Genomic DNA, 27,976 nt, shown 5'->3' with positions numbered 1-27,976 from the left:
TTCCATTTTATTCAAATAAAGAGCGCATTTACATTTAGCATTCAGTGAAAGAAATTAAGGTTCTCCTGCCTGCCTATCCCAAGGAGAACCCCATGAGGAAGGGGCCTGCTTTCCCATTCCCCTCCTGAGGGCATGCCTTGAGAATGAAGCGACAGGCCAAATTTGGATTTTTAGTTAGCCTTTAATAGAACTCCAACATATTAACAGTAAACAAAGATGTAAGTACAAAACATCCACATGTTACCTATCAGTAGTTCTGAACACACACAGTGGTCACACTGTTGGAGCTGAGGTCACTCACATTTTCAGGAAATGCAGCCTACCCTGTTTCAGTGGAATGCACGCTCTGGCAGTTGGAAGGCAGAGATGAGTTCCTTGTGTTCAGTGAATCCGCTTTACTGGAGGCAGCTGTCTTCTCTCTCCTTCATGCCACATATTTTAAAAACTGTCCCTTTGCCTTTTATGTTAAAAGTGCTATCAGAAAGGGCTTTTCCTTACTGAAATAAAATTAACTACACAGGTCCTACATTCCTGGGCCCATTTTGCCGGTTAAATTCCCACACAATTAGCAATTCGTAGAAAAGTAAGTGTTAAAAGAAGTTAGCACACTTGCATCCCAGAAGTACAATTCAGAGTTCACAATACAGGGCTCTGTGATATAGAGTGCCTATGAGCAGCTTCCTGTCATACACTGAGGCTACAGAACTTCCCTGGAGAACAGATCCGTTGTTGGCGTAAACTGTAGTCACAGTCGGCTTCTCAGACAGAATATTCTGGATGCGGAGAACCTATTCAGGGAATACAAAAGATTAACACCGAACCACCATACACCCATGTCACTCATTCACCAATATAATCCCTGCCTTCCACAACGACGCAATGATTCAGAGGACATGCTGTTGAAAACAGCAGTTACCAATCTTTTTAATGTTTAAATGAAAGTACTTTTTTAAGCCTTCAAAGAAAGTACTTTCTTCAACCATCTAGCTACTACTGCATGCCAACCCAGGATTTCGGGTTATTATAGTAATTGAGCATTAATGGAAATACTTCCACACTATGCTAGCATGAACAGAAGTCATGTCATGTAGGGAGCTGACAATAAGCCAGGTATTTAAAAACATTGCCAGTCTACCACACAAGGAGGGCACACGTCTTTATAGAAAATGCCTTTTGACTAGTTTCCACCGTAATTTAATATATCAAAAGATTATCTTTCTAAAAGTATTTGAATGAGTGAAATTCTGCCAATTATTGGCTTAAAGCACTTACAAAATCACTGCATAAGTTTATCGCATTGTTGGTTTAAAATGACTAAACAAACCATCCCTGTGACAGTTTACTGTGTTTTTAGTTCAAAAGGACTTGAACAATTAAAGTTGAAAAATGAAGGCTTAAAAAAAAAAACAAAACAGAAAAACCTCTGATGATGGAGGATTGTTCGGGTCATAAATGAAGAGCTTCTGGCCATTAGGATGACAGCCTACCAAGATGTCCCCCGAGGAAGGATCGATAGACAAATTGTCCACCAGTGTATCCAACTTGAGTACCTTCCAAATGAAAAAATGTCAATATCTAAATGACTTGAGAAACTTGATTAAATAATTTAGGACTAAGCATTCTTGCCTCTCAACACATGGGAAAATTACACACAGCTCCCGGCTTCCACCCTTTTAACACCAATATGGTGTAAACTAAATTTAATAAACTGGGTTAGGGCCACTTTTCATCTTCCCTGAAATTAAGAGAGTTAGGGTGATGATCAATGTCTCTAAAAAATGAACTCCTTTTCCTTTAAAAGATGCACAATGATCAGTTAGCTCAAGGAACTCATTTGAAGCAAAATAGGAAATTCTTAATCAATCTAAAATATGTGTTGTCAAGCAGGAAAAAAATAATAATGGTGTGGAACCCAATTTCTACCTTCATTTATTATTGAAAGAGCTGACAATGTGCATAAATCTTCATTTCAGAATTCATCTATTAGTCTTTTCAATTGTGAAAATTCCTATTGGAATTCATTGGGTACCATCAGTACGTCATGGAATGGGCTCTAAATCTGATGCAAATATCACTCCCAGCCCTTTGCTGTATGTCATCAGTCAGTCCTCATGAAGACTGGGGACAGGAGGCTTAGCCTGTTGTAGAGAGGTGATATTTAAAAACGCAGAATAGCAACCCTGGCATCATATTCTGTTCTAAGGGAGGTACTGTGGTGATAGAGTGTAACTACAAAATTACCAAGTTTAATACGTTAAGGTCTACTTGATATAAGAAAATAAGTATTTTACCTTCAACTGAGTTAAATTCATATTAGGGTGTCTTTCCAAAACATGAATTTCGTGAGCCAGGATATCAGCAACATAGATGTACCTTCACAGAAAGGACACACTGGTTAGAGCTCCACGCCAACATAAAGCTTCATTAATACCATATGGAAGAATAAGTCTTAATAACCTGCCAAGAAGTTAATCAATGATGGGCCCTCAAGGAATGCTTGATAAAGGTCAATTTTTATTTAAAAAGCAAGCTTTCAAAATCAATTCATTGTTGCTACAAATAATCACGGAATTGTTAAATGATTTCTCAAGAGGTTTGTAAGGAGGAAAGTAATATAGAACATTATTTTGAACATAAAGTCTGTGATATTTGCCACCGAAAGGACAAAACAAATGTCTGGCTTCCAAAAAAAAGTTTACATATCCCACGATATAATTTGATATTTCTATGTATCATGTTCACACAGAAATACAAAGTAGCAAACAGAACACACTTTATTATTTATTAATAATCATTCATTCTTAATAAAATTTTATTACCATATTGAGAATTTTCAGAGTAAGAGATAAGAATCTATTTAGAACAATCTGCCTACATCTAAGCAGGGTGAATTAATGGACTGCTTTACGGTAATTTTACTCATTGAATTGACCATTCCATGGCAACAGTTCTATTGAGCAATTATCACGTGTGAAGCCATGAGCTCAGTATTGTGACGGACATAAAGAAGAGAAAGCCTTCTCCTACAGAGTTTCTGGTGCGTTGGGATGATCAGACTGGTTTGTACACATGAAACAAATAATACAGCATGATTGGTTACACGAGAAAGAGTTTAGGCCTAGAGACTGAAGAAATACCTAACTCCTGAGAACACAGAAGGCTTCACAAAGGAAGGGCATCTGCTGCGGCTATGGAAGGAGAGACTGCATTTGAGGAAATGAGGACAAAGCACCTTCTAGGCAGAAAAAAACTTGTAAGCAAAGGCACAGGGGCAAGAATGAGAGAGGCATATTTGCAAAATAATGAGTTCTTTGTCTAAAGCAGGGAAAGTATGAAAAGGGTCAAAAAGGGAGGTTGAAGCTCCCCTATTAAAGCAAGTCCAACCCTTTAGCTTGCCCTGATTTGATAAGCAATTGGGTCCCACTGAATTTGCAGAATAACAAAGTGGCATAATAACAAACGGCCAGTTCCATTCAACAAGTCCTGAGCATTTGCTTTTGCACCAGGAAGGGCTCAGCAGGAGGAGTCCAAGAAGAAGCTGGCCGGGCCCCCTCTTTCAGAGAGCCTTAAGGGCTCATGGAATACAGAAAGACAGAACTGGCAACAAGGCAAAAAATGTCAGCAGACTGAAAACAAGTTGGCTACTACCGGCTACTACTCTAGCCAGAGAGGGTGAGAACCTAAAGCGGGCAGGCGTCAGTGGGAAAGGAAAGGGGGGCGAGGATGGCTTGCTCCTGGGGTGGCCGGGGAGGGCAAAAGAGGAGTTAGAGCTGAATCCTCTCTCATTATTCTTGTTTGCAGCTCAGGTGCTGGAAAGTTTGAGTCTCATAATTGAAAGATGAGAGTTGGGGGAGAAAAACAGATTTGGCAGGAGAGTTACAGACAATTTAAATGATTCTACATTCGTCTTCTATAATCAACAAGAAAGAAGAAATTGTGTCATGAAAAAAGACATTGAGTTGTCAAGGAATGCCAAATTTATTTCACGTTATGTTTGCAGGAGTTTAAATTGTTCAATGTGCTAAGGTAGTATAAAGGGAAGTTAATAAAATTTAATTTCCTTTCTATATGCTATGGTTGGATGTAGAGAAACAGTGGGATAATTTAGGAGGGGCGTCACTGGGCAATATCTATTAAAGTTACCATTTAAAGGAGTCACTCTTCAAGTAAGTGGTTCTACTTTGAGGGATCTGTTCTATAGAAACAGTTGTACAAACGTGCAGATAGGGCTCAGAGCATCACTGTCAACCCGCGCCCAGGTGGCATTCACACCCAGGTCTGTCTTATCATCCCGAAACCTGAAGATGGATTACACTGCAATGCTCCCTTCAGGAGCTATTCCTTAAAAATATCTGGAGAAGCTTCAGTGGTAAATGAAAAATACATTTTTTATATTAAAAAAATATATATGTGTGTGTATATATATATATATATATATATATATATATATATGAAAACCAACCTATGCATCCATTAACAGAGAATTGTTTAAATTACTTTAAGATCATCCCTATCATAGAATAATATGCAGCCAATGAAACAAAGATATCTTTATTTAAAAGGAAACACCTACCTCACCCTTTAATAGGTATATGTAAATAACCCAGTTCATAAAAATTCACATTTACAAAATTAAATTCTACAATGATATTTAGATATATGTAAATATATATATGTGCTTAGTATATATTAAATATTACATATAAACATATATATTTAATACAAATATAGCAATGTATATATTTTACATATGTGTGTGTGTGTGTGTGTGTATACACATATATATATATATATATCATAGACAAAAACATATCAAGGAAGCTTTTTACATTGGAAAAAACCAGCAAAGTGAGGAATCTGACCCAGCACCACTACTAAGGAGAAGAGAAGATACTCTTATGAGGAGTCATACTTTTTATCAGGTGAAATATTGATCCCATTTGCTGCATCAAATCCTTCTGCTACCACTTTGACTTCATTTGGACTGTAGTAAACAACATTTGCCCAGTGTAAGTTCAAGTATGTTTCCAAATACTTTAAGAAAGGATCAGAGAAATAGTGGTCGTTGGTCGCGTAGAAATGTGCTGGTCCCACAGCTATGATATCGTTCACACTGAAAGAGAAAAAATAATCCATGAGAGAAAAGAAGCAGCCAGCGTCTCCATATTAAAGATTAAGTCTCTGGAAGGACGGCATATACAATCTGTGCTTTACATTTTTGGTACGAGGTTTCCCAGGAAAAGCTCAGCTGAAAGTCACACGGCTATGGTCATAGGTAATCTACTATAATATCGTTTTTCAGAGAACAATTTTGCAAGATAACGGGTAATCCGAAGACAGGTCATTTAGCAATTACGGCAGGTCTATTATAAAAGAAAAAAAGAACTTCATGCCAACAGGCTATGTTTTTTGACAGCCAGAAATGTCGGGTTTAACAAAACATGAAAGGGTACGACAGAGCTGGCTAGAGCCGCACTGGCTGCTGAGCCGGTCAGGCCGTCAATAACATTTATCTAGCCTTCATTTACTCAGTTGCCAGATTTTCCCAAGTTCCTCTGGTTGGTTATTAGTCAAACTAAGGTTGCCTGTTCAATTTCTACCTGACTCACAAAGACGACCTGCCGAGAATGAATGGGCGCTCCACAGACACGTGCAGAGAGATGGATGATGAAATTGCCATAGTGCAATGATTCAGATGAGAGATTTATATGCTGAAAACAATTACATTTTTAAAACCAGTTAGGCAAGGGCGTTATTAAATTTAAATTCCAATTACCCTATGCAACACTTTCTGAAAGAGCTGCTTTCTTCTTTGTTCAGTGAAAAACAGAGCTACGGGGAAGGTGGGTCCCCTCTTTCTGAAAGGGACCATGATGCAGAGGCTGCCTGGACGGTATTTATGCTCCTATTTATTATGAAGTGCATTTTTTGGGAAGAACAATTGGAAGTTACATGCGGAAGCCCTAGATAGGGATGGAGAAATTAAAAATATTCATCAAAGTTCAAACTTAAAAGAAGCAGTAGGCTAACGCAAGCGGAGCCAGGGAGATACACATGAGTCTCCTTTAGCCACATTATCAACGGCGGCATGTTCTGGAAGGAAGAGTGACCAGCTTCCAGTCTGAATCCCTCCAACTCTGTGTGGCCATCAGCCCCCAGCTACCAGGACCCCAGTGGAAGCACTCTGTAGTAGTCCCACACAAAGCACACCAGCATCATTTAAAGGAGGCTACTCTTCCTTGGCAGGACAAAGTATTATGGTTCGGGTGATGAGTCATCTGAGATGGAAGGTGACAGCAGGAAAAACAGGGAGGCTTGTCTCCTGTTCCCTAGATGGACCTGAGGAGCAACGCCCCTGTAATCCAGTGTTTTATCATTTCTCAGGGGAGTCCTCAGAGAACACTGGTTTTATTATGAATGACATTGACTTTCCCTGCTCTACAAGGAAACCACACACACACACACACACACACACTCACACACACGCGCGCGCGTTTTTACATATGTGTCTACATACGCGTATTTCAGCTCTTATCGAAGCTGAGAGGACCATCATGGGGAATACATGGAAACGCCAGAGACAGACTGGAGAATGAACAAAAGGGCTGAGTACCTTGGAAGAAGTTCATGTTTGATTGTTTTTAGATGCAAAAGGGAATTTTCTTCTTCTTCAAATTTAAAAATTTCCACTGTATTCTTGAATTCTGGGTGGTTTACAACGAAGAGATAAACTGTGTCGTCTAAAGAATTGAAAGAACAGAGTTAATTTACAAGACAGAACCACAGGACCTCTGAGCAGACACTGACATTTAAATACCACAGGCGGGGAAAGGTTGAATGTATGAGCTGTTAGGCGACCTAACAGCTCATTCTTCTTCCCCGTCTTTCCCATCACTGTCTGGCTGGCATCATTTCTGATCATCGGTCCGCTGACCTTTAAGAAAGAGTGTTTTCCACTCCATATACAGAATTCATGAATAATCTGTTTATAGTTTAATTCAGAACCACAGCTCTTTTTTAATGCAATAATCATAGGTATATGAAAAAAGGTTATGAAATCTAAACATTCTCCCAGGTATTATTACCTGTTAGAAATTCCAAATGTGGCCTAAGTTGCTGCTAGCTGGAGTGGCAAGTGATCAACTTATTTGTATGAAGAATACAGTAATAATTCATGAGTTAATTGTTCTTCTGTTACTATAGATATGATCCAAATCTGTTTTCCACAGTCATTTGCAAACCATGAGAAGCTTCTCCATGTGAAGAGCTAGCTCATCAGCCCTTACCGTTGTCTATGAAGGTGCTGATACCATGTGGATTGAATGAAGCCAAATTGAACCCACGGCTGATTCTTAATTCCAGGGCCCTCGGGTTTTCTTTTTTTAGATCCATCATTAGTATCCCGCCAGGCTTATCTGGGGAAAAGCTGTGGAGTCCTGGACATTTCAAACCCTTTTCAAAACAGAGGAAAGAGTTAAATATAGAGGCTTCCAGGTGTTTATGGGCTAAAATGGGCTGTATAAATAAATGATAAATAGACTTTGGTTAAAGGCGGCAGCATTACAGCTACAAACAGCAAGAAAGCAGAGAGGAGAGGATGGAAAAAAAATAGGAATTGGGGGCTGGAGAGCTTCGAGATGAACGGGAACGGATTCTTCTGAGTCGAAGCACAAGCCTAGGGGTGTGGTCTCTTAAGGGGCTAACCAGAAGGTTGGTGGATGGGGAGATACCAAGCAGAGTTGGGGGATGGGAAGAAGTGAAGTTTACACGTGGGCTGTTGACCCTCAAGCTCTTGGCTTGCCCTTCGCTCGTACAGAGCTCAAAATCTTGGTGAACAGTATTAAGTCAAGACTCCCCTCCTTGCCTCACTCCCCAGATCCAATCCACCAGCAAATCCTGTTGACTTGACCTTGAAAAATATATCCCTTCATAAGGATGTGAACCTTTCTCACCACTTTGGCCATGACTGCCCTGACCCAAACCACACCCCCAATGACGGCAACGGCTCACAACTAACTGTCCTTTTTATTTTTTCTGGCCTTTCCCTATGGAAGACTGGTCTCCCACCAGCGTCCAAATTAAGTCAGATGATGTCACGCCTCTGGATCAAAACTCCATCTCGCTCAGATTATGAAGTGAAAGTTCTTCGGGTTCCCCGTATGGTCTGCCCTGCTCACCCTCCTGCACCTTCCCCACCCCAAACACTCCAGATCTCGGCCCTCATCTCCTACTGGCCACATGGCTTCCTAAAGCTCTTCAAACATACCAGGCACATTCTCACCTCAGCACCTTTATACACACTGTTCCCTCTGCCTAGGAATGCTCCCCACCCCACCCCACCCTGCCCCAAGATCTAGGGCTCCCAGATGCTTTGTATCTGTGTCAAATGGCACTTATCGCCATTTGGCACAGATGCATACGTAGACATACAGAAATGGAAGCCTGACCACACCCTCAGCACAGCTCTCCCGAGTCTCCACTGCCCTACCTTTCTTTACTTCTCATTAAAGTGCTGCAAGCATCTGACACAGCTTCATCCTCATCCCACTGGAACAAGAGTCAGGACTTTGTCTCCTTCGCTCACTGCTAGGTCCCAGGGCCTGGGGCTGTGCCTGGCATATAGTTTGTCCTTTCCCCACTGACTGCAAATATCACCTCTATGTACATGTACATGTATGAGATCCCTCTGCATTCTGATCTGTCTGGGGACTCCGGCCTATCCTTGTACCAATACACCACTCTTTAATTACCATAGCTTTATTTCTAATTACAGCCACTCTATTTATGGTGAGTCCCCATATCCCACACCTCATCGTTTTATTGTCACAAACTAGTCTTAGATATTTTTGCTCATTGATTTTTCTGTACAAATTTTGAGAATTAAGTTGCTGCTCTGAATGGAACATTATTACTTTTATTTTTATGATTCTTACAGCTCCTACCTGGCTCTTCCTTGTGCATGGGAAAGCTAGTGAGTTTTACATTTTCGTTTTGAATCCAACCACTTCACTGAACTCTCCCCGCGGATGAAACAGTCTACTGGTTGAATGTCTTGGATTGTCTAAAAAGCAGGTAACGATGATGTCTGAAAACTATGGCAGTTTTGACTTTTCTCCCCACCTCGTATTTCTCTTTCTTGTTTTACTGGGTTATTAAGAACTCTAGTAGAGGGGCCCCTGGGTGGTTCAGTGGGTTAAAGCCTCTGCCTTTGGCTCAGGTCATGATCCCAGGGTCCTGGGATCGAGCCCTGCATCGGGCCCTCTGCTTGGCAGGGAGCCTGTTTCCTCCTCTCTCTCTGCCTGCCTCTCTGCCTACCTGTGACCTCTGTCTGTCAAATAAATAAATAAATAAAAATCTTAAAAAAAAAAAAAACAAAACTCTAGTAGATTACTGATGATCGTAATATTTGGGGGCATTTTCTTCCTTTTCTAAACATTTATGGGAAGGTGGCTAATGTTTTACCACTAAGAAGGACATCGGCTGTAGGTTTCAGAGAAATTACCTTCCATTTCTAGTTTTCTTGGAGCTTTCAACCAGGAATGAAAGGTTGCATTTTATTTCATGTTTTCTCAGGACTCACCGAAATAATCTAGGTCTTTTCTCTTTGAGGTCTTTTAAGTCAAATTTTATGCAAATCTAAAAGAATATACCAAAATTAAGTCTCACTTTATGCACAAAGTTGAGCATAATAGAAATTATCTCCAATTTTAAAAAACCTATCAAAATGATAAAACTTCAAGGCTGGTAGGCTCAGTAAGCAGAATAAACTAGAATTACATTATCCCTTCATGGCAGGGTCACTTCACAGGCTGATAATCTCTATTTTATATCACTGTCCCATCAACAAGAGCATGGCTTCAAGAAAGAAAACTCTACCAGAGATGGTGGATCACTATTCATGGTTATTTTAATGCTCCCTACCATTTAACCATGTTTTTTCTCTTTGCAAAAGTTTGATTTATTTGTACTTTCCGTAAAATACACATACCAAAATTTACCACCTTCACCATTTTAAGCATACCTTTCAGTGGTGTTAAGTACACTCCTATTGCCATTTAAATCTTTCTTATATTCTATTTTCTGTCATCCAATTCTTCACGAAGAGGGATGCAGGTTTTGGGCTGACCCTCATACCCATAACCACAAAAGAAGATGTGTCAGATGGGCTACCATGTTTGGAAGAGGAAGAGACAGCTGCTGTGAGATACCCACTACTGGTTTAGAAAGAAGTGAATTCTGGGAAACAGGAGAGACAGTGCTGAGTATTTTAAAAATTAGCAGTACAGTGGGATTGTTTCTAAATTTCAAAAAAAAAAAAAGACAGTCAGATAACCAAGGAAGGACAAACAAGCTGAGGAAATTGTATAGACACGGCTACAAGATCATTGTGACTGTCATTAGCCCCTCAGTGGAAATGACTATAGATTTATGTGCGTGGAGACCTCAGTTCTCCCAATTCAGGTTTATTCCTATGGGGGCTGAGATCTTGAAACATGTGATTTCTGGATTACAAAAATCTCTGAAAATACCTCTTTTGAGAAAAAAAAAAAAGCAGGTGATTTCTACTTTCCTCAGGATTTTTGCATCTCTAGTTACGAACGATTCTGACAAGGGGTCCCAGTGTTTTCTCCTAAGCCTATAGACACGTGTAAGCATGTGCTTCCTAACAAACCTATAATACTAGAAATATCATTTTACTCATTCTGTGTAGGTAAGTACATAACCTTGTCTTTTGAGACTGTATTTTTAAAATTTAACATAAATTTTAGTGTTCTTGCCAAAGCCCACAATATTTCTTTTTTTCCTCTTCAGTGGTAAAAACCAGCTGCTCAGTGTTCCACCTAAAAACCACCAGGAACCTGACCAGTATCCTAACCCTCATCCTCCAAGCCGAGTTCTCTGACCCTTCCCAGAGGTCGGACAACTGTTTATTTGTGCCGTGACTCTTCAAAAGCAACCCTATGCTTGTCAGAGCTGAATCTCAGAGCCTGAAAATAATGGATGCTGAGCGGGAACAGAATCATCACAGGCCGCCTTCCTCAAGGAAAACCGAAGCCGTGATGACGCCAAGGACACTCATGGGGGCCCTCGCCATGGAAGAAAGGTGGTCAGAACTTCCTCATCGCCCATTCACACAGTTTTCCAATTAGATGGCGACTGGTGTAGGCCAGCACGCGGGCCAATCAGTTTTACAGTCTTCCCAATCTGCCCAGGGAAGCGGTTATTTTTCAGCTTCTAAGAATTAAGGCAAAAGCGAAAGCTATCAATAAACTCAGTTGATGACTTTGACGAGAAGCGATTCGGGGGAGAAAGAAAGAAAGAGAAAGGCTTGGTCTGGGAAAGTTGGTATATTGTTTGAAAATAAACGACTGCAGCAAGAATATGAGCTTAAAATTGAGTAGCTAATGGAAGGAGAGATAGATGCTTTATGTAAAAGAGTATAATGTAGTACGGAATAGCCACAACAATGCCCAAAGTATGCTTTTTAATAAGAAACTTTTGAAACACAGATTGTGTTGGAATATTTTAGCACAATGTGGTGGGGAATAAAGAGCAATTAATCAATTGGCAAAGATATTTTCATCTCTACATTTAGATAAGCTTGAGGACATTTTCCAAAATTCTGCTCAAACTGTCTTTTTTTTTTTTTTTTTCTTCCAGAGCATATTTTTGAAAGTGAGGAATTTTAAGAACAAGTGACTGCTCTGCAGGCCTTCATCAAACACTCCTGTCCCTCCTCCACCGGGACTGGTGAACGAAGGAGCTACTCACCACGCTAAGGAAAGCCAGACCGTTGGGAAGTATGTCAATATCATCTGCGCCAGCTTCTGTAAGTTCAAGAGATAGATAAATGTCATGTTCAAATTCTATTATTTGTTAGGTCTAACTGGGACTTAGTTTACTTTGTCGGTGCCTGCATTTTTAGGAATGGTTCTAATTTTTTCCAAGGAACCTACCTACCACTCTCTTTAATACATGTCAGTCCAAATCCCTTCCTGCAGTGAACCTCTGACTTTAAATGTTAGATATTTTATGTTTACTCAAATCAAAGTCAAGTAATCACTACATTTCCAGCTATAATACAGGAAAAGTTGACATCTGTACACTCTTCTGATAAACATCCAGATGTCTCTACAAAAGTAATTGACATCAGGGGAATATTAACTTTCAGAGAGAAAGGCTCATAGTCATTTAACCATGCAAATATCCTTGTCCCTTTCTCTGCTCATTCAATCTGAAGCAAACACAGACATTTCTCTCATTAACAGAGATGAAACACCTGGGATTATATATGCCCTCTTTAAAAAACAATGTCTGCTTGTTCTCATAAGCAAAGAAAGCCTTCCATTTAATCTTTAAATTTAGGCTTTAAACTACAGAAAACAACCAGCAAAAGAAAATTAATGAAAAATACCATGCACCTAAGCCAGCTGAATCTTCTAACGCTTGTCTCTGAGCAGGCTACAATTACTATTGATTGTTTATTGATTGTCTGCAGTCCACTCCACACAGAACAGCAAATAATTAGACACAAGATCTTCCCAGTGGTCTCACTGTGTAAATTCCGCAGACAGATAATAGACCCAAACACAAGAAAAGAGGAATAAAAATGGCTTAGATTAAGCCAAATCATGACACATTCTTTGAGTCCACAAAATCCAATCTTCCCCTTTAAGGCCTCTCCAAAGACTTTCTCCAAGATTATTTCTAGGTTGTCAAAACCAAACAGCATCTACGCAGCCATTTTGGTTTTGATTCATGAGTTTGCATTTGGCCGGTTGCCTCCAGTGTCACTGGCTCTATCAAAGTGGAGAAAAGCAGAAGAAAATACAAATGCCAAGAACTTCACTTTGCAAAGACAACTGCAATCATGAACACCTGCAAAGTCTGTTCCTTGGTAAGAAGATATATACATATATATGCTTACACATGGCATAATGGAGGAATTCTTCACCTGGGCCTGTGGATTCCTAAGGAGCCACAAATGGGTTCTATAGTCTGTGAACTTGTTAAAATTCTATGCAATGCAAAATGTCATCTGTATGCTCAGCTGGCAAATTGTCTATGAAAAGGATCCTTGGCTTTCAGCAGTTTTAAAAAAGGGTCAGTAATACCTCAAAACAAGTTAAGAATCCCTAGTCTCTAGACCCATGGTGGTTCTCAACTGGTGATGCGCAGGGATGGGGGGAATTCGACCCCACATGTGTGTATATGCAGCCACAAACATACAAACACACACACACTCAGAGGCACAGGTCAGTCTGAAGTTTTACTTTTTGGATCCACTGAATAGGAAGTCAATTAAGTAAAATTGGTTGCTCCTGAAAAATTACTTAAAACAATTTAATTTCAATGTGTACATGCTAATACATAAAGTACAAGAAAAGGTATATAGAAACAAATTAAGATTTTATTTATTTATCTGACAGACAGAGATCACAAGTAGGCAGAGAGGCAGGCAGAAAGAGAGAGGGAGAAGCAGGCTCCCTGCTGAGCAGAGAGCCCAATGTGGGGCTCGATCCCAGGACCCTGAGCATGACCTGAGCTGAAGGCAGAGGCTTTAACCCACTGAGCCACCCAGGAACCCCAGATATATTGAAACAAATAACCAGGTTTCTTTGGGTGGTAGGATTATGAATGATTTTCATTTTCTTCTTTATACTTTTCTTTGTTTAAAATTTTCTACAAACAACGGTACCATTTTAGTAATCAAGAGAAGAACGTTTTTAAAAAGATATTTGCATTTCAACCACGCTGTAACTTCTTTGTTTAACCCCATTGCCTAATTCCAAGGGGAAAAAAAGTCTTATCTGCAGTTTTCTTTAGAATATTTTCCAGATCTACCCCCCACCGCATCTTCATTTCTATATCCATGACTACAAGAGAATGTTACCATTTCTTATCACTGCTGCGGTGTGATTACTGCAAGAGTAGTCAATGCTGGAGAAATTTTTTCTCCTCTAATTTAATAATAGGAGTAGTACCAGCAGTAATAGTAATAGCTATTAAGGTGTAGAGTTTACTGAGGGCCACACTCCTTGTAAACACTTTACATACATTATTTCACATAATTCCTATACTCTAAGAAGCACTATTATCTGTTACTTCAGAGTTAAGAATATAGGGCCTTTGAGTAGTTGGGCAAATTGCTCAAGGTCTGGGACTTTGAGTCCTTTTGTCCTTCTTGAGTCCCAAGAAGCTGGGACTCAAATCCTTTTGTTCTGACTTCAAAGCACACAGAAAAAAGACAACCTAGCATAGTATGAATTCTCTGTCAGAACCATCACTGCTTCCTCTCTGAAGACACTTGACTTTGTAAATTTGACTGTGGTCAATTCCATAGGTTGGCTTCCCCTGTAAAAGTTTTGCTTCCATGCCTCCTCCCAAGATCTTCACCAATCCATACTCTGCACTTTTCTGTACAAGCTCATTCAAAACCCTCTTGGTGAGAAAGCCTTCTAGCTTAACACATCTGATTTTTTATTTTTTCTTATTCCTTTGGTAATGATCTGTGTCTGAGATGGCTAACTGCTCCCCACTATCCATACTCCTCTTTCTCCTTTCCAGCCACAGGTGCCTGGCAGCACACCACAGACATATTCTGCACCTTCTCCCAAGAATTGTGGCCATTTGCCTCGGTTCAGGTTAATGGCATGTGAGAGCATAGTATGCATGTAATTTCTGGGTAAAATAACTAAAAATAATAGCCACATCAATGTTCTTTCTACCTTTCCTGCTGGGAACTGGCCATAACTGGAGTTCTAGTCCTTGACCAAGAAGCAGCGTGTTGAAGACAATGGTGTTGATCCATCAGCCTTTGTACCAGATCGGCCACACCAAGCATAGTCATCTTATTACCCTAGGCCATTTGCTTATCTTTAGACAGCCAAGTAAAGGAAGATAAATTTCTCTCTCCTCTAGGTGTAACTTTACAACAGCAAATCAGCCCTTGCCATTCCCAATAGAGTATCTGAGATATAATGTACCTTTTACTGTCCACTCTTGGCATACTGGGGAGGTATGTGTGTTAATTACTCTGGGAGGAGATACTATATTAGAAAGATAATTTGCAAAAGGTACTAAACCTTTCTGAGCTTTGAGTCCTTCTGTCATAAGAAAAAAAAAAAAGAAAGAAAAAAAAGAAATAAATCTAAATCTCACAGTAGTGTGTATTTTGTTTTCCTTTCATAGGTAGAGTGTAAAGTAACAAACTGATCACAAGGGCTGCAAACTTCAATGCCTCTTTTTTTTTTTTTTTTAATCTCCCCAGCAGCAGTTTTTGTAAAGGTCTTGATTGCCAAGTGTATAAAACCACTAATTAACTCAAAGAGACAATCCATTGAAAATTTTATTTTAGTCCAGTACTCTGAATGCCTGCATTAAGCTTTTAAGCCTCAAATAGACTTAACTAGCTCCTGTCATTATAATTTTTATTATTTAGATGTCGATATTAGGCCAGATTCTGGGTAAGAGCTTGGTTTCCATCTGTAAGAGACGAGGGGAAGGAATACAGAAAATGGGACAGTGAGCCTACTCTGTGCCCCTACGGAAGGCACACATCCTGTATGCTGTGTGGCAGATGATTATCACTTATTAAAACAGAAAGACATGAGATGATATGTATAAAGCACCAGAATGGCTAAGAGTTCATTTCTAGTCATGGTGAATACAGCACTGGAGAGAGAGAGACAGAGAGAAAGTGTGTGTGTGTGGGTGTGTTGGTATGTGCTTATGGGTTCTGATGGGGATGGAAGGATAGGGGAAAGTGGTCTTACCTCTTAACATGGACTGCGGGCCTCAAGTGCATGGCTACTACTGTTTCCAAAGAGAAGACTACCCTTGTTGCCTACCATAATAAGTCGCTTTGGCCTGTATGGGAATGTACACACCCCACACACTATTTTTCCTCATAATCAAAAGACCACTGAATAGGTGACTGTTATTAAACACATATAACCCCATGCTATTATTAGCCAGTAGGCATCACTAACATAGCATTCAACAAATGTTCATACAGTGCATGCTAACCACAGAGCAAAAACAAAAAGAAAGAAAGAAAGAAAAAAGCACAATTCTAATTAGCTCTAAAAATGTATCCCAAATGGGCTTCTAATCACTCATCGTCTTCGCTCTGTTGCCTTTTGAAGTGCCTCAGAGGCATTAAACACTTCACGAGAAGGGCCATAGGTGACATATTTCCTCATTCTTTCCAATTCCAGACAGTAGCTCACACACATCACAACATAAAGGTCACAAACACAGACAGACGTCTGTTCAGAATACAAATGTCTTTGGGCTTGTTTTTCTCCGAGGAGCCCTTCATCCCAGTGAGTTGTAACAGCAATCCACTTGGTGGTTCATCCGGTAATGTGTCTGGCTATGCCCTATTGTCTACTCTGAGACTCGAATTCACAGAAGGTGGGCTCCACAGGGCCCAGGGCTGTTTAATAATTTGACAATTATTAACTCAGTAGCCACAGTAACCTTCGAGAGCATGGACTCAACCTCCCAACCTTGTACAACATCCCTCACAGACGCCATCGGGCTCTTGCTTAGCGGCCAGTTCTGAGGGGCTCCTCGTGATGGCAGTCAGAAGGCAGGGAATAGCAGCTGAGTTTCCTGGGACTCCCAACAAGCTTATTTCTAGGACCGGCTGCCTTATCTGGCACAGATCTAGCCAGTCTGCTATTTGATCCTGAGTTTGTATCTCCCTGCTAAGTGCAACAGTAACAAAGAGGAGAAGCTCCAGGAGAAAGAAGTCAAGGAGTCTAGACCTAGGGAGATGGGACTGGGAAAAAGTACCAAAGTAGTGATGGCAACTAGGAGACAGGGCATATAAGAAACAAATGTGTGAGGGAAAGGCAAATAACAGAACCAGAAGGTTCTACCTGAAGTAGAGAAGGCTGCCCTGAAAACTGATAGGTTCCATGAAAATGAAGCCTTCTTGTGTGTGATCCAGCAAAGGATCACTACTCTGTTTTTGCTCAAAGAGCATTCTGAGCTCTGTCTGCAGTGAATGTGCTTGTAAGTATGATGTACTGAGTTTATTACCATTGCCAACTCCAGGGCAATTCAGCAATGACAAAATTTTAAACATTAAAAAAAAAAAATATATATATATATATAATATGTATAATATATAGTTATAATATTTATAAAAAGAAAAAATCTATATATAATACACACATATATATATTTTTTAGAGAGAGAAAGGGTGAGAGTGTGAGCATGTGTGCACGTCCACGTGCACGCACACACACACACAGGGCAGAGGGGAGAGAATCTTCACACATCCAGAGTGGAGCCTGATGCAAGGCTTGATCCCACAAGCCCGAGATCACGACCTGAGCTAAAACCAAGAGTTGGATACTTAACTGACTGAGCCAGCCAGGCAACCCCGACTATCAAAACTTTAACACACCCACTAACTGAACAACAGTCTCATTGTTAAAAGAATTTATCCTACCAATATACAAGACCTCTATGTATAATGATGTTCACTGACTGGTTTGTAGTTGCAAAAAAACTAAAGCCATCCAAATGTGCATTAAGACGGAAATAATTAAATCCACCACAGTACCTGCAAACATGAAAAAGAATGAGGCAGACCTACATGTGTTGACGGGGGAAGCTGTCCACATTGCATTTGGAATAAAGCGGGTTGTAGAAGGTCATCTCATACTAAGACTCCACTTGTGAATAATACATACATATGCGTGTATTCGTTTACATTTGAGCTGGAAATGTCAGGAAAGAGAAGAAAAACTTTCTCTCTGGAGTTACTTCTTTGGGGAATGGAGATTTTCTTGAGAGGTTTTTACTTTCCGTTTTGTGACTCCTCTTCCTTCTGACACCTTCACCAGCCAGCTGCTAGGCTGACAGCACACAGGGGCCACACACAGGGAAGAGCACAGACTTTACAAAACTAGTTCAGAAAAGTCATGCAACAGGTATGAAATGAAACTATAAACATAGGATTACACAAATAATTGACAAATTGCAGTGAGCATGAGAGAGAGAAGTAATACAGGTGCAGGAGATCCAAAAAAGATTGACTGAAGAGGTTTTTGTTGATTTAATGTGATTTTTCCTCTGATCAACATTAGTGGCATGCCAAAATACTGTTAATGAGTTTTTTCGTGTTGGTGGCAAACAATATAAGGTGTATAACAAGCGTTTTCTCATACTTACCAATTCCTTTAATGAGGTGGCAGTTTGGAAGGTCTACGGATTCTACTTCTCTGGAGGCTTTAAGTCGATTCCTGTTTAAAAAAAGAAAAAAATCTATCTGTTTATGTATTCCCTGCTTTGTTGCAGACAGGGTTTAAAGAGGCTTATAGCAATACATAAAACACAGCATAAATCTAAAGCAGATAAAAGAGAAGATAGAAAAACAAGGGTAGGAACATAAAATAGCACCAGAAATGAAGTTAAAATAAAAATGCATATCACAAAGTTCTAGATGTGAATGTGGGTCATAAAAGAAAGCCAGTAACTCAACAAATAAACTTGTAAAGCAAGTTCCCAAGCAAATGGGAACACGGCAGCAGGTCACACTTCTCCCAGCTCTGGTGTGGTGGGAAGAGCTCCAGATGGAGACCCGGAAGCTGAGGGCCCAGCGGAGCTGAACAGCGCTCAGACCCTCTGCGAAATGACAGGGGGCCTGATGGGAGGCCAGGAGAAGAGGCAGTTTTGCAGAGCCAGGTGCACAGAAGCTGTTATGAAACAACGTGGAGGCGGTCTCATCCCCATCCCAATATTTACTGCGTGAGGACATTGGAGAACACCAAGTAAGTGTAACAAAAGTACCCTGTGCTGTTGTTTCATAGAAAGTAAAGATGAAGAAATCATGAGGAAATGGTGAACTGTAAGGAAATGCCTTCTCCAGCATCCTGCCCGGGGAGAGGGCCACAGAGCAGTTTGGCCAAACACATCTGGGACCTCTTCTTCTGAAGCCCCATGCTGTAGGCTTTCCCTTCACTTCCCTTGCTGTCTCTCACCTTCTCTTTCTGTTTTCTATGGTCATAAGTCATAATAGGGTTTTCAGAGTCATTTACATTTTTTCCAAAGTGTGTCACACACACCACACATTTAAGAGAGAAAAATGACCATTTGCCATTTGTCCCTCTCCTATTTGAGTCCTTGACAGCGTCTGACTTCTAGACACTGAATTTGGGGAAGGTTACTGGTCTCAGCAACATGGAAGAAGGCCAAGGCCTACCTGACCCAGAAATTACCAACAGGTAGTAGCAACTCTATAATGTGGCAACTCATATCATATATCAAGCTTCTAATTAAAATGTTAATCAGTATGTTATTTTGAGGGGTGCCTGGGTGGCTCAGCCAGGTAAGCACCTGCCTTTGGCTCAGGTCATGAGCCCAGGGTCCTGGGATAGAGTCCCATGTTGGGCTCCCAGCTGTCTGTTTCTCCCTCTCCCTCTAACCCTCAGCCCTGCTTGTGCTCTCTCTCTTGCTCTACTTCAAGCAAATAAAGAAAGAAATCAGTATGTTATTGCAAATCGTATAATTCAAATAGTGTCAAAATTTTTTGAAACAATATAGTGATAAGGCAATAAAATAAAATTAAAGTGAATAAAATAAATATATGAAATATAGAGATGTAGTCAAAATTTAAAATAATACAAAATTTACAGTAAAGCAATAAAAAAGACAATGAATCTCATATTTACCAGTCCCAGGTGATTTAAAGGAAGGAAATATGTACATTTGGCCTAGTGTGGTAGCAGTAACACTAGTGATGATGAGATTACTATGGCTGATGACCATGGGGGGCAAAAGGAAATGAGTAATAAAAACAGCTAAAACTCACTGAGTCTACCACTGTTCTATGCGATTTACCTGAACGACTTCATTTAATTGTTAAAACAATCTTAAGAAGTAGGTACCATTGTCCCTGGTTTAGGGATGAGGGAAGTGACTCAGAGATGAAGGAATTTTGCTGAGGTTTGGCACCTGCTGGGAAGAACCTTCCAGAGGCAGTACTCTAACCCGCTATGGTATGTTTCTCAAAATGGGTGACGGGATCTGTGTTTCTGTCTTAGCAGCAAGCCTGCCTGACCATTAGCAAGTGAATCTCTGTAGGCCTCAATCTTCTTCATGCAAAAAGTGAGGATGAGGTTAGATGACCTCCCAGGTTCAGTGGACACTGCATGATTCCAGAAACAGATGGAACTATGTCAGTAGGTCCCAGCTGCAGTTTCATCAAGTTTCTGTATCATGGAATGGTTTGGGTGACAGTTTTATGCAACTTCCTATTGCGCTCATTTAGCTATACAAAAATAAGGGTCATGAGGATTGTCATCTACCTTTTTCAAAGATAAATTATATGGATAAAATAAGATTCAGTTGCGTTTGAACACTCTAATATGGGTTAATTTTTTAGAATCAACAATTGACGACAATTGGCAACAATTTTAGATCAACAATTGGCAATTACACATTGCCAATAGGGCAATCTTCCATCAGCTAGTTTAGCTGTACAATATCATCTCTAAATATGCAGACTGCCTGCTATTAAAACTCGAGTTATAGGGCGCCTGGGTGGCTCAGTTGGTTAAGCAACTGCCTTCAGCTCAGGTCATGATCCCGGAGTCTCGGATCAAGTCCTGCATCGAACTCCCAGCTCCATGGGGAGTCTTGCCTCTCTCTGACCTTCTACCCCCTTCATGTTCTCTCTCACACTCTCTCTCAAATAAATAAATAAATCTTTAAAAAAAAAAAAAAACTCGAGTTATACAAAGGGCTGTGCATAACTTCTGGTTAATCAAATAATTTTTTCTTATCTCTCTCTTATAATAAGAGAAAGATGGGATTTTGTTTCCAACTTCTGTGGCCCATCAAGACTTTCAAATTCCTTCAGCAGAAAACTGCTAGGCTTTTTACCTGGTAGAAGCACCGGTTCCCTACCCTTTAGTGAACTTCTGTTTTCCGGGGTGGCAGGCCCTGTTCTCTGACAAACCTAAAGCCACCGTCACCCCCTTCCTTCTCCCTCCTTTCCACTGCAGAGACAGAAAGGCCAAACATTTGCTTTCCCAGAGTCCTTTGTATTTAGGGATATTCATATGACTCAGGCTTTGGAGAAAGACATTTTTGTTTCTGATAGAAAAGGCAGACACAAGAAGAGAGCTAACTGGCATCCTCCCTTTCTCCCTTCTTCATAATCTGACCATACATACGGTGCTTAGGACTATAACAACCATTCGGTATTCTTAACATGACAAGAATGAGGACATAATGCCAAAAAGTGAAGGACTGAAGGACAAAAATATAAGAATCTAATTTTTTATATGATTATGCGCTCAAGGGACAAGTTATAGAATGACTCACCTACAAAGTTTTAATCACGTGAGAAAAATAAGCCTTTATTTGCATATGTTACAATTAATTTGATGTATGTTACTTGCAACTGAAAGCACTCCTAACTGTTAAGAGATTGAAGAAGTTTGGGGGAATATACAAAGAGAAAGCTATACAAACCTCTTTGGACTAGCAGATCAAAAAGCCTAAATGCATTCGTGCCAAATTAAAAATAAACAAATGGTACAGACACAGATAATTCTGGTATAGCCTCTCTGCTGCCTAGCACCTTATGTCCTAGCACACTTACGAATGTATGAGGTCAGAAATAGCAGACATGGCCAGTCAATCACAGCACTCCTTCCCCTTAACCCACAGCCAGCCTCATACACAATGTACCAGGCAACCACTACTGATCTAGGTTTCTTTTGTTTTCCTCACTTTCCTCTTCTTTTTCATTAAAATTGGGTTATTTTCCTTTGAGTTACAACTATATCATAGGTATAACACAGCAAAGAAAATACACTGCCTTCCTTCAACTGAGTCAAAAATCATTTGCCCAATGACACCCACTGTAAACATGTACATCGAGACTCTTAGTCTGGAGTCCAGTGACCTTTAAGGAGTCCATGGGGATGGAAATTCAGGGATCCATGAATAGGGATGGGGAAAAAAATACATCTTTATTTAAACCTAACTGAAACTAAATATTTCCTTTGATGATGAGTACAGGCAAGAAACCACAGAACTTTCTCCTAGCGGTACCTGTGTCTCTCTGTCAATAAAAGAAATCACAGACATTGCAGATATCTCAAAATAATGTTTAGTTGTAATATCTCAGTTATTCAGTTGTAGACATCAAAATAATGTTTATACTCACTGCTACGTCAAAATATCTGTTGCTACATATTCAACTACCTTTATATCTATTTAAGGCTTTAATTAAGAAGCCTATGTTAGGGGTGCTTAGGTGGCTCATTTGTTAAGTGTCCACCTTTAGCTGAGGTTATGATCCCAGGGTCCTGGGATCGAACCCTGTGTTAGAGAGAGAGAGAGAAAGAGAGAAGCCCATGTTATTACATCATATATTAGATTTTAAAAACAGGTTGGTAATAGTATTTAAGTATTCAAATTAGTATTAACTTACATAGTATTTAATTTTGTTTTGGAATCCTATGTGTTTCATTTTATGCATTTAAAAACATGATGCTGACCAAGGGTCTATCAATTGATGAATGGCTAAAGAAGATGTGGTATGTACATATACAATGGAACAGTATTCAGCCATAAAAAAGAATGAGATCTTGCCATTTGCAATGACATGGATGGAGCTAGAGGGTATCATGCTAAGTGAAGTAAGTCAGAGAAAGACAAATACCATATGATTTCACTTATATGTGGAATTTAAGAAAAAAACAAATGAGCATAGGGTAAAAAAGAGAGAGACAAATGAAGAAACAGACTGTTAACTATAGAGAACAAATTGATGGTTACCAGAGGGGAGGTGGGTGGGGGGATTCATGAGATAGGTGATGGGGATTAAGGAGGGCACTTGTGATAAGCACATGGTAATGTATGGAATTGCTAATTTACTATATTGTACACCTGAAACTAATATAACACTGTGTGTTAAATGGAATTAAAATAAAAACTAAAAAAAAAAAAAAAAAAAAAAAAAAAAAAGAGAGGCACTACACACACAAACACAAAATAAATAAAAACATAATGCTGAGGAGTCAAGACTTTACTAGACTGCCAAATGGATCGAGGCACAAAAGTCTAAGAACTCCTGCCTGAACACTGTAATTACAGGTAATCTTCCTCAGGCACCTACTATGGAGTTGGTGTTGCTTTAGCACTTTACAAGAATGAACTCCTCTGGGGCACCTGGGTGGCTCAGTGGGTTAAGCCACTGCCTTCAGCTCGGGTCATGATCTCAGGGTCCAAAGAATGAACTCCTTTATCTTTTATAGCCCCACTATGGAGCAGGTAGTATTACTATCCCCATCCTACAGATTAGGACCCTGAGGCACAGAAGGTGAAGTAAAAAGCCAAGAAGCCAGGTAAATAGTGGAGCTAAGAAATGAATTCAGGCTATCTGGCCACAGAGCTTGAACCCTTAACCAACAGTCATTACCATGAAATCAATTTCCATTTCCTTTTTTTTTTTTTTTTTTTTCTTTTTTTTTTTTTAGTTGCCTTTTTTTTTTTTTTTTTTTTTTTTTTTTTTTTTTATTTGAGAGAGTGAGAGCAGGAGCGGGGTGGGCGGGTGGGGGCACAGGAAGAGGGAGAAGCAGACTCCCCGCTGAGCAGGGAGCCCAACACAGGGCTTGATCCCAGAACCCCAGGATCATGACCTGAGCCAAAGGCAGATGTTTAACCCAATGAGCCATCCAGGTGCCCCTCAATTTCTATTTCTTTCACTCAGGAGAGAGCATTACCCACCAGGAGTGGGATGAGATGGTGCAATTAGTTATTAGGTTGCCTTATCTCCAGCAAACTAGAAACACAGTGTTACTACCTGGCGTTACTTTGTTCCATATTTCATGGCCTTTGAATTTACCAACTCCTGAAAGGGCTTTATCTTTTAAGTACAGGCTTAAATACAAACAAACAGGGGCTTTATCTTTTAAGTACAGACTGGTAACACCCCTTGGAATTCACCCCTTGGGCCCCTGTAATGCCTGTAGTACTTATTAACCAAGAATTTGTAATTAGGCATCTTACGCTGGAAGTAATTCGCTCCAAAGGCAGAAAAGCTAGGAGGCAGTGGGGGAGCTGCGGCAAACTGTATTTGGAATCAGAAGACCTGGCTTGGAGTACAGGTTCAGCATTAATTACCTGCTGAACGAATTAGCTGACCCCCTCCAGCCTCAATTTTAACATGTCTAATGCAGAAAGGAAGACATACATGAAGACTGAATGAAGGCATATAAGGGTAAAAAGGGCTTTTTTTCCAAATGTCCGTAAATGTATTTTTTCGTGTAGAGGCCCCTGTATATTAGATTTAGGGTGGCTCAGTCGGTTAAACGTCTGACTCTTGATTGTGGCTCAAATCATGGTCTCAGGGTCATGGGATTGAGCCCCGTGTCGGGCTCCACACTCAGCAGGAGTCGGCTTGAGATTCTCTCTCTTCCTCTGCTCCTCTTCTCTCACCTCTTGAAATAAATAGATAAAATCTTTTTTAAAAATGTACATTTTGGCTTAATATAAAGAACTTCTGACACTTATGACACAGTGACTAGAACACAGTAGTCACACAATAAATGACAAGAAGAGTAGTTTAAAAATAAAGCCTGACCTTGCAGAAGTGTTCGAAAGCAGACTGGATAGCTTTCTGGTACAGCTGTCATAAAATCTATCAGGCAACAAGCAGAATGTTCAGATGCTTGTTTTAAGGATTCCTGCTCATTGCATAGGCCTCTGGTGTACTCAAGTCTCATGACTTATCCAAGGTTGTGGACTTTGCAACAGGTAGCGACTGGCCTGGGGATATATGTGTACTTCTAGTCCCCCCTTTATTGCTCAACTAGGGAGGAGTAGAAAAGTTGGTATAATATGCCACCCTCCCCTGGGAAATTTACCCAGTTATAGTTCAGAAGGAAAGAGACAGCTTTGATTCCACTTATCCATCTGGGACATACCTACACTAAAAAAGTATTCATTATTTATCTGAAATTCAAGTTGAAATTTAAGTGGGCGCGCTGGGGGACAGAAATAACTTGAGTGCCAAAGTGCCATCTCTAAAAATAGGATAACGAAATAGCAGACACCAGATGACAGCAAAAAACGAACAAAAAACAAAACAAAACAAAACAAAAAAATAAGTCTGTGTTTTGAAGAGCCTTTCCTTATGGGGAGGTAAGAACATGCTGCTTTTCAAGACAGACTCTAAGGGTCTAAAAGGAGAGATGCTACACATTTGAGCACTCCACGTGCCATAAACAGCATGTACTTGATATTCCACAAGCACAGGGTGGCCAGATAAAATACAAGAGGTCCAAATTTGAATTCCAAGTGAAGAATGATATTTTAGTATAATTATGTCCCAATATTGCAATGGGATATGCTAATACCACAAAATGATTCGCTGGTCATCTGAAATTCAAATTTAACTGGGAATCCTGCATTTTTATTTGCTAAATCTAGCCACCTATCAAGTATTAACTTTCTTCCACCAGCTGATTTGGGAGTTCAATTATCCAATGAAGTTACCAACTTAGAAAGTCACTGCTTAGTAAAATTTACGACAGTCAAATTTTTATAAAGAAAAGATGCATTGGGGTGCCTGGGTGGCTCAGTGGGTTAAGCCTCTGCCTTTAGCTCAGGTCATGATCTCAGGGTCTGGGATCAAGCCCCACATGGGGGGGGGGGGTCTCTGCTCAGCGGGGAGCCTGCTTCCTCCTCTCTCTGTCTGCCTCTCTGCCTACTTGAGATCTCTCTGTCAAATAAATAAATAAACAAAATCTTAAAAAAACAAAAAACAAAACACCTGTTTAAGAAAAGATGCATTAAGTTGTGAATTACCTATAAGGTACATTCTGTGCACATAAGCTTTATTTACTTTTTCTTAGGTTTGCAACTATAACATCATTTAAAGGGACTTAAATTTAAAATGTTAAGATTAGTAAGAAGAAAAAACTATTATTTGTGGGAACCCTGGTGGTTTGAACTTTAGGACAGTTTAACGAGCTTGTGAATTTAGTGCTACTGCCTTTGAAACGGAGAGCCTGAGAGATCCTACAAAATCATCCAACTCAAGAATGTTCTGCAGAGCAGGTTGGGTATTTACATAACATGAAAATTAAGGTCAACATGTCCATTTCCTCCCTCCGCCACGCACCGTTCCTCCTGCTTGCATCCCTTTATCAGCAGATGAGCTCCAGATACAGGACAATAGAGACAGAAACCCTGGTATCACCTTAGTCTCCCCACCCTGATCAATGAGGCTCCAGAGTCTGGGCCCCTGTCCTGTTATTCTCTCCAAACTACAGTAATACCTTAACTAGGTTCCCCATGTCACCCACTCTCTGTTCTACTACTTCTCAACCGTAACTGCATACTAGAATTATAAGGAGAATTTTTTAAAAATAAAAACCACTCATGCCTGGGCCCCACGCAGAGCAGCTGAATCAGTCTCTGGGAGTGCAGCCCAGACATCAGCCCGCCAGCAGATTCTACTGTCCAGCCAGGATCCAGAGCTACTGCTCTCCTCCAATCCAACCTTCAAGCTTCATCTCTACAATAGCACAATTAATCATGCTTTACAGCACAGCAACAGATTGTTTTATATGGTTTTAAACAGATTCCTGTTTAAACACACACACTAACATCAACAGTTCTCCTTTGCCTCTCAAAGCAGGCCCCCACTTTTGAACCTGGAGTTAACCATCTCAAAACCTATCCTTCCCCCCAACCCCTACTATTCTCATCCCGGAAATTTATGCTCCCCTCAAGTTGGCCTACTGCTAGTCTCTGAACTTCCCCACCCTTTCCCCTCTGTTCAACCTGCACTTTTCAACCTGGATGGCCCTGTAGGTGCTACACTCATCTGTCAAGGCCAACAGTCAAAGAGTCTCTCTCTCCTGAACTCCCCCTTCAGGAGCTGTAATCTTACCCCCTTAAGCCTGCAGGGGTTTGTTTGGCACCTGGTCTGGACATCCTAATGGCTATATTTGCTTCATTTCTCTCCTCCCCCTGTAAGAAAGGGAACTTCTTAAAGGTTAAGGACTGCGCCTCACTCCATTACAGGAGCCTAGGATGGCACACGGGACACGGTAGGGAATCCGTATTTCTGGAATCCTTTTTCATGAAGCTTCTAAAATTGGAGTTGGTAATTTAGAAACTATGATGTCGACCCATCCGCGGTTTTCATTATAATTAAACTGGGAGATGGACCAGGCTTGTGCTGTTGGACATGCCGCCTTCAGGGTTCCTGAGTGACGATAAATAAGGAAGTGATGTAAGAACAGTAAGAGAGTATCTCAAGTTGTCTTCGATCTACAGCGCCAAGATTAGAAAGCTGAACAATTTCGCAAACTATGCAGGCAAGGGACGGTACGCAACTTTATTAAGATTGAAAGACTGCGGCTGGCTCGGGCACCAACGAGAAGCGGCACCAAAGACGTGAAATAAAACTTTGTAATTAAGGGTTCCGTGCATGAGTAATAGTTTTGCTCTCAGTTAAAGCAAAAGTTAAAGCGCTGGACTTGCCTGTGAGTAACTACAAAGCCCTCGCTGGGCAGACTGGGAGGCAAGGAACTCGGTAAGCAGCAAAGGCTTCCCGACTTCCCAGAAAGCCTCCAGACTGAGCCCAAACTGCGTCGGGTTTTGCTGGAGGCTGGCGGCGGGGGCGGAGGTGCTCCACCGAGCTGCGGAACCGAGAACAATCAGCTCTCCCGCCGCAGCCCGAGAGTCCCTGCACGGCCTGCGCCCGCGGCCACCCGGGCCCCGGGCCCTCGCTCGGGGAGGGCGGCCCCCAGCCAGGCCGCGCGCCGACCGCCGGGTGCCAGCGGGCCCACCTACCTGAGCGCCAGGAGCCTCTCGCCCAGGAGCGCCAGCGCGATCCCCAGCAGGCTCAGAGCCACCAGCCGCCCCATGGCGCGGGACCCGGCGCCGCCTCGCTCGCGCCGGTCGGGGAGCTCGGTGGGCGGCGCCC

At 40.9% G+C, this 27,976-nt stretch overlaps 1 protein-coding gene across 1 annotated transcript; it reads right to left on the bottom strand.

The window, feature by feature from the left end:
* Nucleotides 1–161: 161 nt before the first annotated feature.
* On the bottom strand, nucleotides 162–27,976 carry PON2 (paraoxonase 2). The gene is made up of 9 exons (XM_032874738.1): nucleotides 27,844–27,976; nucleotides 18,193–18,263; nucleotides 11,773–11,828; nucleotides 7,287–7,452; nucleotides 6,614–6,740; nucleotides 4,913–5,113; nucleotides 2,292–2,373; nucleotides 1,422–1,550; nucleotides 162–788 (listed from the first exon to the last, which is right to left on the bottom strand). The coding sequence occupies exons 1-9, from the start codon at nucleotides 27,915–27,917 to the stop codon at nucleotides 630–632; spliced, it is 1,065 nt and encodes a 354-aa protein (XP_032730629.1). The 5' UTR covers nucleotides 27,918–27,976; the 3' UTR covers nucleotides 162–629.

The sequence above is a fragment of the Lontra canadensis genome, unplaced genomic scaffold (assembly GCF_010015895.1).
Source record: "Lontra canadensis isolate GAN:19392208 unplaced genomic scaffold, GSC_riverotter_1.0 scaffold2, whole genome shotgun sequence".
Taxonomy (NCBI): Eukaryota; Metazoa; Chordata; class Mammalia; order Carnivora; family Mustelidae; genus Lontra; species Lontra canadensis.
The sequence above is the reverse complement of the archived record's forward strand: the minus strand, read 5'-3'. Positions and strand labels throughout refer to the sequence as shown.